Raw genomic sequence first — 18,364 nt, forward strand, 5'->3', positions numbered from 1 at the left:
CAGTGTGGAGTCCAGGTAATTATTTCATACTGCTTTTATCCAGGGATAAATGTTTGCATTCTACAAGCAGATTTATGTTATAACTCTGCATATAGTGTGTCAAACTATACTGTACTACTGCTTGATCTGAGTCTAGATCAAGTACCCATATTCCACCCTTACAGACAGATACTGCAACGTTATTTTAAAAGATGGTTTTCATTACTCACTTTTGACACAAAAAAAAATTGTACTTTTTTTACTTACTCAGCACATATCTAATAATTTCCATTTATATGTCACAGGTCCTCAAGGACCATACTAGTCATGAAAACCTCTCTGCAGAAAATATTAGTAGTGATTAAAGTTTAGCAAGGTTTACTTTCATTTCAAAACTGAAACAGGTGCATTCTATCTTACTTCATATGAAGTGTAAATTCAACATTTAAGAATTAAGTTACATTATTTTCATAAAAAATAATACAATTGCCAAGTAATATCTTTGTGAGAACATGTACAAAAAAAAGCCTCGTTTCAATCTGAAAAAAAACATCTGAAGAATCAGTGTACTTTAATTTGCCTTATAAATTTTTAACGTATTTGACAAAATGTTTAAACTTTGACTTAGATGTCTAAGTGCACTGAATTTTTTAATAAAGCTGCATAATTGGTTTTGTATAGTGTGTAGCTCAAAGAATAACTTTGTATCTATAAAGTTATCAGATTTGAAGTAGACTTTACTAAGTGTGAGTGAACTTACTGAACATTCAATATGCTTCATGATTGTAGCTTCCTTATATGCAGTAATATAAACTGGTTTGTGATTATAAATGTTGGGTTTGAACTTGTTTCGTTATAAGTAGTCTGAGTCTTCATTGAGGATTCCGAAAGTACTGTAAAGGTTTCAGTACTAATTTTAGTGGTATTCAAATTTTTCTCATATAATAAATAATCTTAATTTTGTACATTAAGGGCATTTGATTTGTTTTTAATAATGTCAATTTTTTTGATGTTTAGCTCCTTATTGCAGTTTAAACCCTACCTTGAGGAATGGTGGAATTATAAATAAAACAGGTGGTCCTGCTGGAAGCAAAGTTCGCTATTATTGCAAACCTGGGTATAGAATGATTGGTCACAACAATGCGACGTGCAGGCGCCATCAAAATGGCATGTACCAGTGGGATTCTCCTGTGCCAATCTGCCACGGTAAGGTACTGCTTTCTTCTTGAGTAGGCTTCTATAATTTCATTGCAAGGCTATTTCACAAAACAGAGATACAACATTGTCAATAGTTCTGTATGCTAAGAGAGACACTGACATCATGACCTGATGCAAACACCTATTGACTTGTTTATTTCATGTGTGAAGAATTGAAGTATTAAGAACTATTCATGCAGTCAAATACAGACCACATGAAAAATATGTTTTCAATACTTTTTCTTTAGTAATGTACATACCTATAAACAGACCACAGGTCATTATATTGTATTACAGAACATTTTGTAAAATTCAGTAGTTATAAGGAATTACTTTATTATTTTAGAAAATCACTTCATAACCAGTGCTTTAAAGACATAATCTGTAACTTCTTTTCTCTCCCTCTCTTTTTTTTCTTTTTGAATATCCTGAAGCTGAAACAGGGTCTATTTTAGCTTGCTGCTCTTGGTAAGAGTAGTTACTGTTTGTCAAACGTATATGCCCCATCCCTGGAAGTGTTCAAGGCCAGGTTGGATGGGGGTCTGAGCAACCTGGTCTAGTGAAAGGTATCCCTGCCCATGACAGGGGTTTGGAACCAGATGGTCTTTAATGTCCCTTCCAACCCAAGCTATTCTATGATTCTGTGATAATATCAGGGACCTGGGGAAGAGGAATAAGGCTGCAAATTCTATCCATATCATATATGGCCTATTGTAACTTGTGTCTGCTTCTAATCTGCTAGATACAGAATGAAATTATAGTAGCACTCGTATTTAAGAACATGATTTGATTAACACTTGCATTTACTTGTTTTTAACTTTGTAAGACCTTAACATCAGTTTTCCATGTCTCCTTCAAGAAAATATTTTGCTTGATATTTCTAAAAAGACCATAAGATGGAAGTTCTCTTTTGTGAATTACAAAAAAAAAAGGCCAGCTGAGATTTGGTGTGATGCTTTTCTGTTGGGAGCTATTTTGCTGGCTAGCTGGCAGGTGTCTTTTCTCAAAAGGTACTGAAATTTTGGCATTTTAATCTGCAGCTCAGTTACTCTAAGCATGTGAGGATAGAGACAGTATTCTGTGTGTACTTGTTAGACTAGGGGAGTTTGGCCCATAAACTTTAGGAGGCCCTATATTATACTTCTCTCTGGAATTTAGGATCTCATGATTCCTCAGCTGTCAGAAATTCTATGCAAATATATCCCTTATCTTTCTACCCCTCATCTATCCAGATGAGATTAGCCTGCTACTGCTACTTCCACTATTGTTCAACCAAATAGCACAGTTCTGTATAATGAAAATATGATCCAGCACTTAAAATTTCTTAAATAGTCTGATATTTTTCATAGTTTCTTTTTTTTTAGAATGGTCTAATGTTAAGTGTGGCTTTTTACATTTCTAGTTTTTATATTTTATGTTCACATTTTTGTGTTCACAATGGCAGAGAAAGTGTTTGAAATTTGCCATTCTAACCTTGAAAATTATGTCCAAACATAATGAGGTGTGTGAATGGAGAAAAAAGTTCTTTGCACAATTTAAGAAGAAAGTCCCCACTTTTAAGGACAGAACAGAATTCACAGAAAGGAGAAGGAAAAATGTACAGATGTGTGCAGGACTTGACATAACGTCCCAGGACTTGATAGTGGATAACCAGGAGTCAAAGAGTCTCAGAAAGTAATAGATTCTGAACAGAACTTAAATGAACTGAAGAAAATCCTAAAATACTTCAGATACTGTGTCTGCCTGTATTTCATCACTAGGTGCAAGAAGGAGCTTTGATATTTTAGCAATCTAGCTTGTTCACAAATAATTTTTTCTTGAATTTTAAGCTGTATTTATAATTTCACCAATATATGTGGCTGTGGGTGTGTAGATTTCTTTAAATGGAGAAAAAATATTTACAAGATAAGGTGTTTAATCTTTACTATAAATTTCTTATAAATGTAAGATTCCTCATTTTAATATATAACTTTACAACTCTGGCACAATTATTCCAACTTGTATGTCTGAGTGAGGCATATGTTTTTCAAAAAACTGTGAAATGGAGAGCATATTTCAAAATTTATTCAGTATGCTTTCTCTTTGAAAATTAATTAAACTTACACATTTGGTCCAGCTCATGGATTTCGTTATAGGATCTTTCTGAATAAAAATGCCTTTGATTAGTTCAGAAATTTCTGTAAAACCACTCCTGCAGGGTTACATTTGTAATTAATAAGTTGGCTGTGTCAGATTAATTTTTGAAATAAAGTTTGACCATACTATCAACAAGAGGAATTATTTTTTGCATATCTATTACAACAACATCTAATTTGAATATGAACACATCTAATATGAGTTAATCTGATAGGGTCAGAAGATATTTTCAATTCCAGTCTTCTCAAATGCAAATGCTTGTAATAATGTCCTGAATGCTGTATAAAGAACTTGACTCCTATCTAGGAAATTAGAACTTACTGTTATTGCTTTTATTTCATTTGTGAAGTGAAAAGAGAAACATGAGTCATATTGCATTCAAAATAGATATGGAGAGAAATTAACAATTATATAATAACAGTAAGCTGCTGAGAGGAAATAGTAAGGCCTCAGTAACAACACTGACAATGACATATGTCATCTTTGCCACTGATTATCTTAGGTTTAGATTGCTGTGCTGGGGTAGAAAAGAAAGAGAAGACTGAAGCTGGGGATTAAGAGATGATAAGAGAAAATATAAGAAAAGCTTGGCAAGAAGAGCAGTTAGAATGAAAAACTGAAAGCAAGTTGTCAGGTTCAATATGGCTCAACAGTGCTGGGTTGCAGGAGTCTGGAGGCTGAGACATGGTACCCGAAAGAGTGCAACAGAGTGGCCATGTTCATCTGGCAGGCATGAACAAATGCCCCTCTTTATCCTACCTCTTCTTCCTATACAGGACTCAGCTTTTGACTCTGTTCTTCCTGGTTTATCCCACTCATTCTTAAAAGAGCTAAAAATAATTTTAAAGAGCCTTGAAAAACCCTTGGCTGCTTTTCACCATTTGAATTACTCCCTAGTAGGTTTAGAAAAGAAAACTGGAGGTACCTACTTTAAGGAAATTCTCATCTGGATTGTAAGTACTTGGAAAGCCTCAATATCTGTGACACAGTAATGATAAAAATATATCTGATGCCAACAGTTCCTGCTTAAAATGCTGATTCTGGGTACTGCCATTATGGATACCTCTGTGCTTGAAGTGCATAGATGTACATTGTGGAGCTAGAGACCTTTGTACGTTGTGCTGTACTGAAAAAAGATTATTCCAGGACCATGACTGTATTCCATGTCTACACTGGGAGACTGGGCTTGAAAATACCTAATTACAGTTTGCACAAGACCTATGACTTTGAGGCCACCAAACTACTTCCTCATAAAATTAGGTGTTCTGTGGTTTTGGGCATGGAATTAAACTTGGACCTTTTGCCTTTTTGGTAAATGTTGCTATGCAAAAATGTCCCTCCTTAGCACACAGTCTTAAAAATGTGAGGTAAGTAGCAGATTAAAAATACCAAATTCCAGCTACTTCTTATAGATCAGTGACCATATTTCAGAATATAAAACAATAAATATATTATGCTAGACTAAAAAAGCCCAGAAATTTAAGGGGAAACCTGGTAACAATCTTTTTATAAGCTAAAAGTAGTTCTAGAGATGAATGAAATAATGAATCTGTGTTCTTTCTAGATAGAGGAATTACAGCTGACCTTACTTTAACAGGATCCTAAGTTAGGTTTTTCTTTATTTTTTTATTCTTTTCTCAGAGGGGCTAGTGAAATACTGGAATAGTTTGCCTGTGGAGAGTGTGAAATTTTCATTATTGGAGGTCTTTCAAGAACAAATTAGATCAAGATTGGTGGAGTTGTGATAGGAGAATAGGCTATATGACTGCTCATAACAGTTTGGTTTTTTTTAATACCCCCAGTCCTGTTTTCACCTTCTTTTTTATTTCCATATGTATTCAAGTCTGAGAATTGTCAATGCTCTCTCTGATGTTTCCAACTGGATATCTTGCACATAAGCCACTCAGCATGTTTTTGTTTTGAATCCTACTTTTAGGAACTTCTCTGTTTCTAACTTTTTTTTTTTGGGTATTTAAGTGCTTTTTCCAGCACTATGTTCAATGCCAGAAACAGGTCACTGAATGATAAATGCTTGTGGATTAACTTTAGGGATTTTCCGGCATATGAAAATAAACTCAATGTCTGACTGTAATGTACTCCCCAGCTTCATTTCTATATGCAAAGAAATTATGTGCTTTGAATATAAAAAATATGTAAGTATCTTACTGGAATACAGGTATATAGATACTTTAAAGGACTGCCATAAACCTTAAATTTACTGGTTTTGATAAGAAAAAAATGCAAGTATGCCATCTGGAACATGAAAGAGGAATTAAAACTATGTCTCAGTTTCTACGTAAAAGGCTTTTCCACTTGCATTGGAAGAAGTATATTTTTCTGCCGTGCAAGATAACAGATACAATTAAGGCTGTCTTATATTTTTAACACTCTGAATGCACATCTCCCAGCTGTAACCTGTCAGTCTCATCTAACCACTGACCTAAGAAGCATGCTGACAGTTCCTCAAGTCAGAAGATTTTCTCACACTATTCTTAATTGTTTAACGATTATGTGGGAAGCTGAGAACTTAAAAATACTTAGTTGGGGCACAGTAGTGTTACTGTTTCCACTGTCCAAAGAAAATATGCCATTTTAGTCAGTTTGGTTCAGCTTACTTTACTTTAAATAAGTCAAAGTACTTGCTATTTAGTGAAATTGTCCTTGCTGTTTTGTTTGAACACTGCTGTCTAAAAGCTTTTAGCAGCCTCCATAAATTTGTAGCAACAGGAATATTTCTTTCCAATCCCAGTTTCTGGGAGAGAAGCATACAAAAAATAAACACATAAGACTCTAACTGGAACAGTGCCAGAATGCCCAAACTGCTTTTATGATAAGTAGCTAAAGCAGCAGTGAGAAAAGCCTGACAAGTGTAGTAGTACAAGATTCAGCAACTGAGGAAAGAAGGAATACAGTAAGAGCTGAGGTGCACACTGAGAATGAAAGTGCTGACATGTGACAGGTAAGCATAGATTTTGAGGTGCTTTAGCATACTGGCATTGCATCAGACCTGACATAACTGAGAGGCCCACCTGTGTGTGACCAGGAATTGTACATTTTTTTTCCTTAAAATAACTTGCACGTAAGAGCTACTCAGTCTTGAACTTTTCAGTGAGTCTCTGGAAAGGTTATTGCTAAAGGTGAAGAACAAATGCTGACAGAATTATTAGCTTCAACCATGAACTAAAACGACCTGGACTGGTTTGTTGGGGTTTGGTATTTTTGTCTTGTTTTCAAATGGCATAATAAAATCTTCTTGCTCCACTAAGGTATTTGAAGTTAATCCATGTTTGGAGTATTTAGAGGGAAATAAAATAAGGTCCACCTGTATACACAGATGGGCACATACATGGGATGGGTGGATAGACTCTTAGTTTTGAATTTTGGTTTTATACAATTAAATGTATGCACACTTAACAAAGAGATTGTTGTTTTGATATCAGAAAGGAAACCGGAAAACATTTTCAAGAAGTTAAATCTTAACCAAAAGCGTTCAGACACATTGTCACAAGAGAGAAGAGAACTGTAAGGCATGTTAGGACGAATGGAGGCATAGTGCAAGACACTGGGAACACTGAAGCCTTTCACAGTAACCATGACTTGAAATGCATTGGCATTTTTATGATATACTAGAGTGTGAGTTTAACTTTCCATCAATTCATAATGTAGACAAACATTTTACAAGTGTTGCTTGCCTGACACAGGATCAGTCAGCTGATGCTTAGGGCTGATAGCATTTAACCAGATACACCTATGCTGGCTGTTTTGAGTACCAGAGACCTGAAAAACTGCCACTCCTGCTGTGGTCAGCTTGTGGAGAATGACTTCTAATATAAAGATCTGCTCCCAGAAGCTGCAGAACTTGCTATTGTCCTTCCCTTTCTCCACTTTCTCTAACACGATTCAGAGCAGTAGAAGTGGACCTCCAGAACCCCTTCCTTATCACTTCCCTACCTTTTCTGTCCCACTACTACTCCTTCCACTGTCAGGAGGCTCAGCCCCTACCCACTGATGGGGAAATACTCAATTTTCATAGGAGAAGTTTTGGTTAGGATAAAAAAAAATGCCAAGAAGTTGTGTTACAAAGGAAGCAGCTTATTTTGGAACATTCCTATAGTTCCACTTCTGTTAGCAATATGACAAATTCCACAGAAATGAACTAATCATTCTTCATTTAATAGTGGTTATATCTCCTCATTGTAATCACATTCAAAGAACCGTGTTGTATTTAATTTAAATGCATCAACTGTGATAACTTGGAAACACTGCAAACAAATTTGAGAGTTGTGTTTATGGTACCATGAGGATGTGTTCTGAAATGAATCATTTACATGGAACTGGGCAAATGGTGATAAAAACTAGATTTAAAAAAAAAAATACTTATCTTCACCTCTGAAACAGATGTTAGACAAGGGCTGTGATTTCTTCTTTAGAAATATATTTATTTATTTTTATTTTAAAATATTAAAATATTGAATTGCTTCTTACCATTGACTGCATATAAGGAAAAATACTTTCATTTTTAAAACTTCACTTTTTATTGTTAAATATTTAAAAATGAAAGCTTCAAAGCTGAATTTTATTCAGTGTATTTACTGACGAGCAGTAAACTGGATGCCAGACTCTGAGTAGCTTGCAATTCTTGTACACACATACACATACTGGCTTATAAGAACTCATGCAATAGATTCATTGTAATAATTTGATAGGTAGTCTGCTCCAAGTTGCCATTTTGCAGAAAGTGACATTCTTTCAGAGAACATAATGACTTTCCCTTCAGAAGAGCTGTGGGGCAAAAATAAAGTCTTTACCAGCTTTAGTAACTTGTTAAAGGACCTAGAGTTAATATCTGTACATAAATAACTACTTTAAAATAAAGCATAACGTTAAAAGAAATAGCAAAAAAAAATTTATTATCAAGAGCAAAGGACCTGAGAAGTCAGATGAGAGAAGGCAATCTTGACTTGGAAACCTTTCCTTAAAGTGACTGAAATAGACATTTTTATAATTATACTCTGCCCTAAAATTTTATATTATGAGATACTGTTAAAGGAGCTCTGGTTAAATAAATTACTAAATAAACCTAAAAAAACCACCCTAGATGTTACTCAAACTTCAATAATTTGACAGCAAATTAAACCTTGTGATCTTGAAAGGAAAACTGTTCATTTGGAGTTAAATTCAGAAGGAGAAAAAAAAAGTGAAAATAATTCAGTTAATAATTCCCTAAATGATGTGGAAAATTGATAAACCTAGATTCACATAATATTTAGCATTCTGAAACAAATAAGTCAGATATGTAAATAAGGGTTAAAATATCTGAATAATGTCCATAAGTGGAACTCTGCTGTGTCTAGTCATATATTTGGTTGCTTTTCTCATCAGACAAAAAATGTTAAATCTTTAATAGCATTGTTTTAAATGCATAGAACAAAGAAACATGAAGTATATGAACAAACTACGATGAAGTAGTGTAGGAGAGAATAGAACAGTCTACTAGAAAGCAATTAAGAGTTTTTCAGTTCATTGCTTCTTGGACCAAATCACTTTGGACATTTACTTGATTTTTTTCTCTAGCAAATAAAACATTGCCCTTAGCCCGTGTTTAAAATTCTCTCTCTGCAGTGATTGTATTAAACTAAGTAATTATTTATAAAATGTTTGTCTATATAAGATGCACTTCTAAGTTTTTATCAATATTTTAAATACTGTTACATTTATCAGAATGTTGCAAATATGATGGAAAATTAATTTCAATTGTTATAAATGGAATATGTCAAAATTACTAATCTATGTTTCTTATTTCAGTGGTGGGACAATATTTTAAAGATATATGTATATGTGATAAAATTCCGATCCTTCATATTTTTCTTTCCTTTCTTTTCAGCTGTATCTTGTGGCATTCCTGACTCCCCTGGGAACGGTTCAGTTATAGGTAATGAATTCACTTTGGGCAGTAGATTGATATATGAATGTAATGAGGGCTTCAAGCTAGAATCTAGTCAGCAAGCAACAGCAGTGTGTCAAGAAGATGGATTATGGAGCAACAAAGGGAGGCCACCTGTTTGCAAATGTAAGTGGGCATGTATTTCTCGAGAATATTTCTCCTGAACTTTCTCAGGAATATCTTCACTGCTGATGTTTAGGTTTTATGTATACATAAGCCCTGAAGTGGCCATTCAGGAATGCATCATCATTTATCATGTAGTAAAGTAGAAGAGGCCAATAAATTTGTTTAATTAAAAAAAAAAATCTTTATCTTCTTCAAAACATCTGAATTAAAATTGTTAGATAATTAAATTTCCTGTATATTTTCTTATTATGAATAATATGACCTTCTCCATGGTGAGTTAAAATCACCGATTGTAATTTCTTTTTTAATATAGCTTCTAAAGTAAAAAAAGCAAAAATTATTTTTTAAAATATTAGTGTAAATAATTAAGCTAGATAAGAGTTCTTCAGTCTTCATTTCTGCCTTCTGTCAGAACAAGCCAAAGTAGTGCAGACGGATCTACTACATGGCATGGCCTCTTATTTGCATTGGGCAGCCACTGCTTGTCTCTGTCCTGCATAAAAGCAATAAACTGATCCTGACTTCAACGTGACTTGAAACCCTGATTAGGACATAATCTCAAAGTTAATAGCTATAATACTGTATGTAAAATTTTTTGAGAGTTAATTTAGTATCGTGATCTAATCAACAGCATATGTATGTTCTTTCCAGATTCTGAATTTGATAAGCACTTTAATTTTTCAAACAAGTAAAATTCAACTAATTTTTAAAGAAATAGTAAAATGAGGCAAATATAAGAATTGTGAAGTTACACATTATTGTGAAAGGACTTCCATTTATTTGAATTAATTAACAGCAAACAATTGTTAGAAAATATTTTTGAAAGCTAGTTTGAGAGAATTTCTAGGCATCCTTAACAGCTGGTCATTTACCTTAATCTTGAAGACCTTCCTGAATACTCTCTTTCAGTAGATTACTTTCCCCCTTGCAGTTTTTCCTAGTATTTATATTACCTGAAGCTTTTTTTCTGTAGTTTAAAGGCCTTGTTTCATTTGATATCCACAGTGGACAAATAGAAGTTACTTTATACTTGTTTTGCTCTTCCTAATGTGTTTGAAAGCTGTTATTTTTTCAGTGTAGTGGGCTATCCTTGGTGAGTAGTCATAATTCATCTGGCTGCTCACTTCCTTTCCCTTTTCAACCAGACAGGAAAAAATATGATGAAAAATCTCATGGGACAAGATAAGGACAAAGAGAGGATTCAACTTCAGAAAAGTTAATTTAATGTATTGCCAATTAAAATAGGGTCAAATAACTTTCAGAAAATAAAGGTTAAAAAACATCAAAACAACGCTTTCCTCCCTCTTTGCTAGGGTTGCCTTCACTCTGTTGGCTCTTTTCCTTACTCCAGCCAGTGCTAGGGGAAATGGGAGTTGTGGTCAGCTTATTAAAGGCTTCTCTCTGCTTCTCCTTCCTCCTTGCACTTTTCCTCTGCTCCAGCATGGGTCTTCTTTATGAGCTGTTATCCTTCAAGATAAACTTGCTCTAGTATGGGTCCTCCATCAGCTGCAGCTTCTTCAAGATGTAATATCCACCTGCTCCAGTGTCGGCTGCAGTATCTGCTCTGACATGGTTCTCTCTGTTGGGCTGCAGCAAAACACCAGCTCTGGTGTCTGGACCACCTCCTTCTCATGTACCCTTTGTGTTCCCTCTGCTGTTTATCACTCTTTTTGTTCCCACTTCCTCTGCAGATTTTTTTCCCTTTCCTAAACACAGTTTCCCAGAGGTGCTACTGTCACGGCTGCAGAGCTCGGCTGTATTCTGATTGGGTCCTTTGGAACTGGCTGTGCCCCGCAGCCTCTCCTCACAAAGGCCACCCCTGGAGCTGCTCACCCACCCCTGCCAACACCTTGACTCCTGAATCCAGTGCACTCAGTCACCTTTTCTGTGGAGATACCTATCTTACTGTGATTCATTCTCACTCTTTCTTCCTACTTTTAGGACCAGTGATTCTCATTATTGCCCTCTGGACAATCTCCAATTGATCTTCACCTTTCTTGAAGGGCAGTGCCTAAAACTGTACGCAGCAATTCCACAGAGTACATAAAGAGGATTATTCAAAACCAGCTGTGATCACACAGACATGATCTGAATTCAGAGTCCTGTACAGAGGGAAGGCAGTGCTCCAGTGAATTGAAGTGAGCTTCATTTTCATAAAAAAAATGACAATATACAAAGCACATCACTTGAATGATTATTAATCAGCAAAAATGTCAACAGATTTTTTTTGAGGGAAGAGGCCAGATAAACTATCTGGGATTAGATATAATGGGGATTAGATATACTGAACTAATAACACTATACCTGCAGTGAAAAAAAAAACCAAAAAAAAACCCCGAAAAACAAGAAAGAAGAAGAAAAAATCTTTTATTATTGTAATGGTCAAACTTAACCAGACAAAGACTAACCTTTAAAACAAAGCTTAATTAGTAACATTTAGCACAACTTTCCACATTAAAATTTTTGTTCAGTATTTATAATAACCTAACAAAATATTTAACACTTTCTTCTCTTCCTTGTCTTCTCTTTTCCTTTTCTAAAAATTTATTCCATTTGAAAAAGAATCCCATTACTTCTAAATCCAGAAGTGCAAAATTATAGTGCTAGTGATGTAAATGACAATTTAAAATCAATATTTTCAGAATGGATTGCTACTCAGAGGCAGGCATGCTTTACCCAAGATTTCTTACTTGCAAAGCGCAGAAAAGCTTAGACAATCTGCATAAAAACCTGTTTTTTCAGTATGGCTGCTGTAGGGATAGATGTGTTTAGTCTCCAGAAACAGAAACGCCTCTAACTTGATGGGAAGCAAACACAGCACAGAAAGGTAAATGGTAAATAAATGAGTCTATTTTATTCCCGTGTCTATTAAAATGAAGGTTGAAATCCAGGCAGTTTGTTTCACAAAGCACCTCTAGTAATGTAATGCCTGAGGCAGAGGTTGAAAACTCCCTTCTTTTCATTAAAAGTATTTACATCCGTTTGAAGCATGAAAAATATGATTTGTGATGGTCATAGAGCAAGACATAGATGGATCATGGATATTAGGCTATTGAATTTAATTACAGAAAATACAAAGCAACAGATATGTACTAAGAAAAAACTGAATGACAAATATCTTGCTTCAGTTATTCTGCATAGAGATCCGTAGAACATGATGAAGGAAAGAGATGTGTATCTCTATTGCTCTTCCGTAGAATCATAGAATCACAGAATAGTTTGGGTTGGAAAGAACATTAAAGATCATCTAGTTCCAACTCCCTGCCATGGGCAGGAATACCTTCCACTAGACCAGGTTGCTTAAGGTCTCATCTAACCTGGCTTTGAACACTTCCAAGAATGGGACATCCACAGCTTCTCTGGGAAACCTGTTCCAGTGCCTCACCACCCTCATAGTGAAGAATTCCTAATCTAAACTCACTCTCTTGAAATTTGAAACCATTATTCCTTTTCCTTTCACTACATGCCCCTGTGAAAAGTATCTCTAGCTCTCTTGTAGCCCTCCTTAGACACTGGAAGGCTGCTCTAAGGTCTCCCAGGAGCCTACTCTTCTCCAGGCTGAATGACACCAACTCCCTCATCCTGTCATCATAGCAGAGGTGCTTCAGCCCATTGATCATCTTTTTTGGCCTTCTCTGGACTCACTCCCACAGGTCCACATCCTTCTTTTGTTGGGGCCCCTAGAGCTGGATGCAGTATTCAAGGTGAGGTCTCACAAGAGCAGCATAGAGGGGTAAAATCACCTCTCTCAACCTACTGGTCACACTTCTTTCAATGAAGCCCAGAATACATTTGGCTTTCTGGACTGCAAGTGCACATTGCTGGCTGATGTCAAGCTTCTCATCAACCAACACCCCAAGTCCTTCTCCTCAGGGCTGCTCTCAATTTATTCTGTGCCCAGCCTGTACTCCTGCTTGGGATTACCCTGACCCATGGGCAGGACCTTGCGCTTGGCTTTGTGTCATGATCTGGTTACTAAAGTTCTCAGGAATGCCTCTGCCCGAATTAAGGTGCAAACGAGACCATATGCCAGTGACAATAGTATGGGTTTCATTTGATGGTAAATATGAGAGAGAGAAAGAAAGAAAGAAATAGAAGATAAGAAAAGAAAGAGAGTGACAAGGACAGAATAAGGAAAATATCACCACTACATGGATCCCAACAATGTTGAGTTGATCCTCTCCAGCTGGTCTTCTTGAGAGTGAAGAGATGATGATGATGATGATGATGATGATGATGATGATTTTTTTTTTTTTTTTTCCCCCCCCCCCCACCAAAAAGGAAAACCAAGGCACCTCCCAGGGTGTGGGCGGGAGATTTCCACTGTCTCTTACAACAGACTCCAGGTTTGTTGCATTACATGCAGTCCTGTGGTGCACGGCTTTAGGAATTACTCTGGGGGGCACTTCAGGAGGTCTTTGATGGATTATGACACCCCCTCAGCTGCCTCTCATGTGAATGACCCATGGATGTGGCCTGTGGGGTAGGGGTTTCTACAGCTGGGCCAGTTTGTGTAAGGGAGGATGGGTATTTATTGCCTCTGATCAGAGGTTACACCTGAAACCTCCTCTCCCTCACCTCATTTCTGGGGGGAAGTCTGTGTAAACCTGGCTTCTGTGGGCTGTAGTCTCCTCCACCCCAAACTCAGCCAGGGAAGAATCTCTGCTGTGTTTGGCTTTCTTGTAGATGCATTCTTCTCCTTCAGCATTGTTCGTTTCTTCCTAGGCTTGAGACAATTGAAGAAATTGAATTATCTAATCTTAGTGGTTTAACTTACAATCCAAAGTCCCAGTCAGGTATCTTCAGGGAGGCTTCTTTGGTTGTAGCTTCTTTACACAGTTTTTGTTATAATGAGCAAAACTTTATATCAATGTTTGAGGCATGAACTATTTCAGTCTCTGACACCTTACTGAGCTTCACAAGGTTCGCCTTTATCTGCTGATTGGTCTACTTGTCAAATCCATGTCTCTCTAGTTAGCCTTTGCTCTTACTGCTTTCCTTTTCATAGAAGTATGTGGATGCATAACCTAGAAAATTGAGTTTATGGTTCATTCTTCTAACGTCTTAATTGGCTGAGATAGTCCCTATAACTGCATAACTTTATTGCTCTTTTTCACTATTCCTTTAATACAGTTATTCATAGATGCAAATCGGGTCCTTCATTGGTTTGTGCTAATTCATCAAACTTCACATATTTTAAGGAACAGTCAATGTGCAGTTAATAACAGTTAATATGCAGATTATGGCAGTTTTCTGTAATCTGCATATTGCAGATTTCACTGTAGATGGTTTTTTTTGAAGGTGTGGTATGCTGAGCTGTAACAGTGATGGTTCAGTCATCTTTTTTTAGAAATTAATTGAAAAAGAATTATAAATTTTACAAATTTTAGGTTTATAAATTAGCATTTTTTATAATTTTCAATATGTTCGGAAAATATCTAGTTATAGAACTAAGAATAATAAGTAGTTCTGGAAAAAAACATTAGTTGTAGTAAAATGCAAAAACAAATTTACTAAGATAAACAGGCAAAGATTCACCATCAACTCATCATAGATATTGTACTAGTGGTTTTTATTTGCTAAGATATTCAGAACATCATACCCATTTTCTTTAACAAATCCTGAGGTCAGTAAGTATTTTCTGAAGTATTTTTTCAGCATTTGGTATGTAACATGGAGTACTAATTCAATGAACTGTAGTAAAATAGTTCATTAATTTAGCAATTTTTAATTAGTCTAGATACATTAGACTGATAACAGATTGGCTTGATATAGCTGACTGGATTGACAGACTGATACTGAATACCACGCGATCCTTTTGTTTATCTCTTTTGAGGCTTAAAAGCCTTTCCTGTTTGAATATATTGACTGACACAAAGAGCTTAATTTTTTTCCTTTCTATCAGCATACTGAAATATCAACTTGCTCAAGTGATCCAATTTTGTTCTTAGGTCTTTGTTCATAGATTCTGTTATGTACAGGATTACTTGGTTTCTTACTGTCTTCTAATTTTACTAATACTTGTTAATTTAAACCACATGTATCTCAGACATAATACACCTTAATGTTGCTCTTATTTTTGAGCTAATAGTGAAGTTATTTAAAAGATTCTCTTTGAAATATGTAGGTCATTATTGCATTAAGTTCACCAAATAGCAAGTCAGAAACGCCCGTTCCCTTTTTTTGTGGTTGGTTAGCTACCAGCTGGGGAATAGCAATCAAGTATCATGTGCTGTTACACTTGAAAATAACAAGAGCAAGTACTGCTAAATAGCAAGTTCCTGTATTTGAGATATTTTTCCGTCAGGAACATTTTACTTGTCTTTTTTATTTCTTTGAAAGAAATAATTACACTCAGAGTCACAATATTCAAGATACTCTTTAAGACCAACCTTCAGGTGTTTTTCAATACTTCCCAGAATAAGCTTTTCCATGAAGATTATTTTTCACTTTTGATATTTAGAGCAGTAAAGGAGTAAAATTTTTCACTGAAGTGAGACGGATAGGCCTGTAGTTTCTGGGGTCCTCCTTCTTGCCTTTCTTGAAAATTGAGACAATGTTCAACAGCTTCCAGTCAGCTGGGATCTCTCCAGATTCCCAAGACTGCTCAAAAATCATCGATTGAGGTTTTGCAATGACATCATCCAACTCTTTGAGGATTTGTGGATGAATCTCATCAGGTCCCATAGATCTGTAGGGATCCAGCTGGAGCAGCAGATTACACACAACTTCAGGCTCAACTGGAACTTGATCATTCTCGTAGTCATGGTCCTCCAGCTCAGGGCATGGATGGTGCATCATCCATGTTGAAGACAGAGGCAAAGAATGCATTAAGCACCTCTGCCTCATCCACATCCCTGTTCATGAGGTGACCGTCCTTATCCTGTAACAGGCTGATGTTATTTCTACATTGATTTTGCCATTAATATATTTGAAAAAAACTCTTTCTATTGCCCACAGTATTTCTAGCCAGCTTCAACTCCAGTTGAGTTTTGACTGGACAAATTTTCTTCCTACAGTGTCAAGCAGCATCTCTTTATTCCTCCCATGATACCTGATCTTGCTTCCACTGGGCATATACCTTCCTTTTTTTGCCTTATTTCCAAGAGGAGATCCCTGTTCAACCAAGCCAGCCTTTTGCCTCACCTGCTTGGCTTCCAACATTCCTGTGCCTTTACGGAGGCAATATTTAAAAAGTGACCAGAACTGATGGACCCCAACACCTGCAAAAATATTTTCCATGCTAGTTCCCTGAGCAGGGTGAATTTTGCTCTCCTCATTCCAGAGCTGAGGTTTTGCTGACACTTTCCTTCCTCTCAACAGAAATTTTAAAGTCAGTCCCTTCGTGGTCGCTGTGGCCAAGACAGCCAAAAATCTCCACTTCCATTATGAGATCCTCTCTCTTGACAAGCAGTAGATCAAGGAGGGCATCTTTCCGAGCCAGCTCCCTTAGGTCCTGTTCCACAAAGTTGTCATCCAGGTTTTTTAGGAATCTTCTGGGCTGGGTTGTAGCAGCTGTGTGGTTCCCCCAGTTAATTTCTGGCAAGTTGAAGTCCCCCATAAGGACAAGAGCAGTTGACTTGAAAGCGTCCCTCAGTTCCTCAAAGAATAATTCATTGTCATCATCTTTGTAGCTGTAGGTCTCAGTAGACTCCCACAATGACATTCAGATTACTTGTTTGTCCCTAGATTCTTATCCAGAAACTCTCAACTAAGCCATTTCCAACTGTGAGCTCCATAAATTCTAACCCTTCTATTGCATCAGTGCCACCCCCTCACCATCTGTTGCTTTTTCTGCCTTGCCTATCCCTCCTAAAGAGCCTGTAACCATCCAAGGGGGCACTCCAGTCACAGGACTCATCCCACCAGGTTTAACTTATGCCAATGAGATCAGACTGGGACTGGGGCAAAGCATTGAGCTTGTCTTGTTTCACTCATGCTGTGTGCATGTGTAGAAACATTTTAAGTGTGATACTTTGTAGCCTGCACCTTGTGAAGCAGATTGAGCGATCTCATTAGTGCTTGTTTCCTCCAGTTTTGGCACACCATACCATCGCTCATGACTGCAAAGCCTGGTATTTTCCTTCTCCCCCTTCCAAGCTGCTTTAAAGCTCTGTCAACAAGCCCTGCTAGCTCCTGTGCTAGAGCTCTTTTTCCTCTCTGAGAAATGTGCATCCTATCAGGTGTCAGTAGACCAGGTGTTGAGTAGATCATCCCATAGTCAACAAACCCCAAATTCTTCCACTTATGCCAGTCTCAGAGCCACACATTGACCTGATAGATCTGTCTATCTGGGCTTTATAACAACTCTTTTTTATGGTAATTATATGTCATTATGAATTCCCTGCTTTTGAGTCTATTCAGAATTATCAATATATGGAGATTTTCATGTCATTAAAATGGATAATCTTAATCATGATTTCAAACTATAATTATGTTTTCTGACCTGTATTTTATGTAAATAAATATTATTCATACATTTTTGTATAAAAAATGCCTGGAGAAGTAAGAGAACATCTTCACATCTGCAAGAAGTTGAGATAATCCCTTATAGAGTTTCATCTATGCAAATGAGAATTTAAATAGTGCCCAGACTGTAATTTCCAAGAGACTGACCATAAGAGGCAAGTCGATGCATTCATTCACAAATCATGTGCACAAAATCAACCATCTGTTAATAGTCACTTTCTTGTTTCTTGAAGGATAAGGAATTTAATAAATCAAAATCAATTCCTGTAAAATTAAAATTTTTCGAGCAGCAGTTTTAGTTGATTATATCAACACAGCCTAGAAGTATATTCTGTATTCAGGAACATCCTGAATTAGAAACTGTACATCCATGCATTAGAATCTGATAGTTATTTGTAAAGTGTGCTTGCAAATCTAAGTGTATCTATAGATAAAGAAAGAATAAATTGTATACTGACCTCAGTATGTAGAGGTAACATCTGTGCGACTTTACATATTGCGAAATAGCTGAGC

The 18,364-nt window shown here is 36.3% G+C and overlaps 1 protein-coding gene across 1 annotated transcript in view; it reads left to right on the top strand.

Annotated features, from left to right (window-relative positions):
* The window catches only part of CSMD1 (CUB and Sushi multiple domains 1), a gene marked incomplete at both ends in the record, with an annotated part of 1,098,128 nt that overhangs the window by 1,017,067 nt on the left and 62,697 nt on the right, over nt 1-18,364 (top strand). Inside the window, 2 exons of the mRNA XM_082276664.1 lie at nt 997-1,185; nt 9,197-9,382. Of these exons, the coding sequence (XP_082132790.1) occupies nt 997-1,185; nt 9,197-9,382 (375 nt within the window). The remainder of the gene's footprint in view (nt 1-996; nt 1,186-9,196; nt 9,383-18,364) is intronic.

Source organism: Coloeus monedula (genome assembly GCF_965178545.1).
Source record: "Coloeus monedula genome assembly, chromosome: 2".
NCBI lineage: Eukaryota > Metazoa > Chordata > Aves > Passeriformes > Corvidae > Coloeus > Coloeus monedula.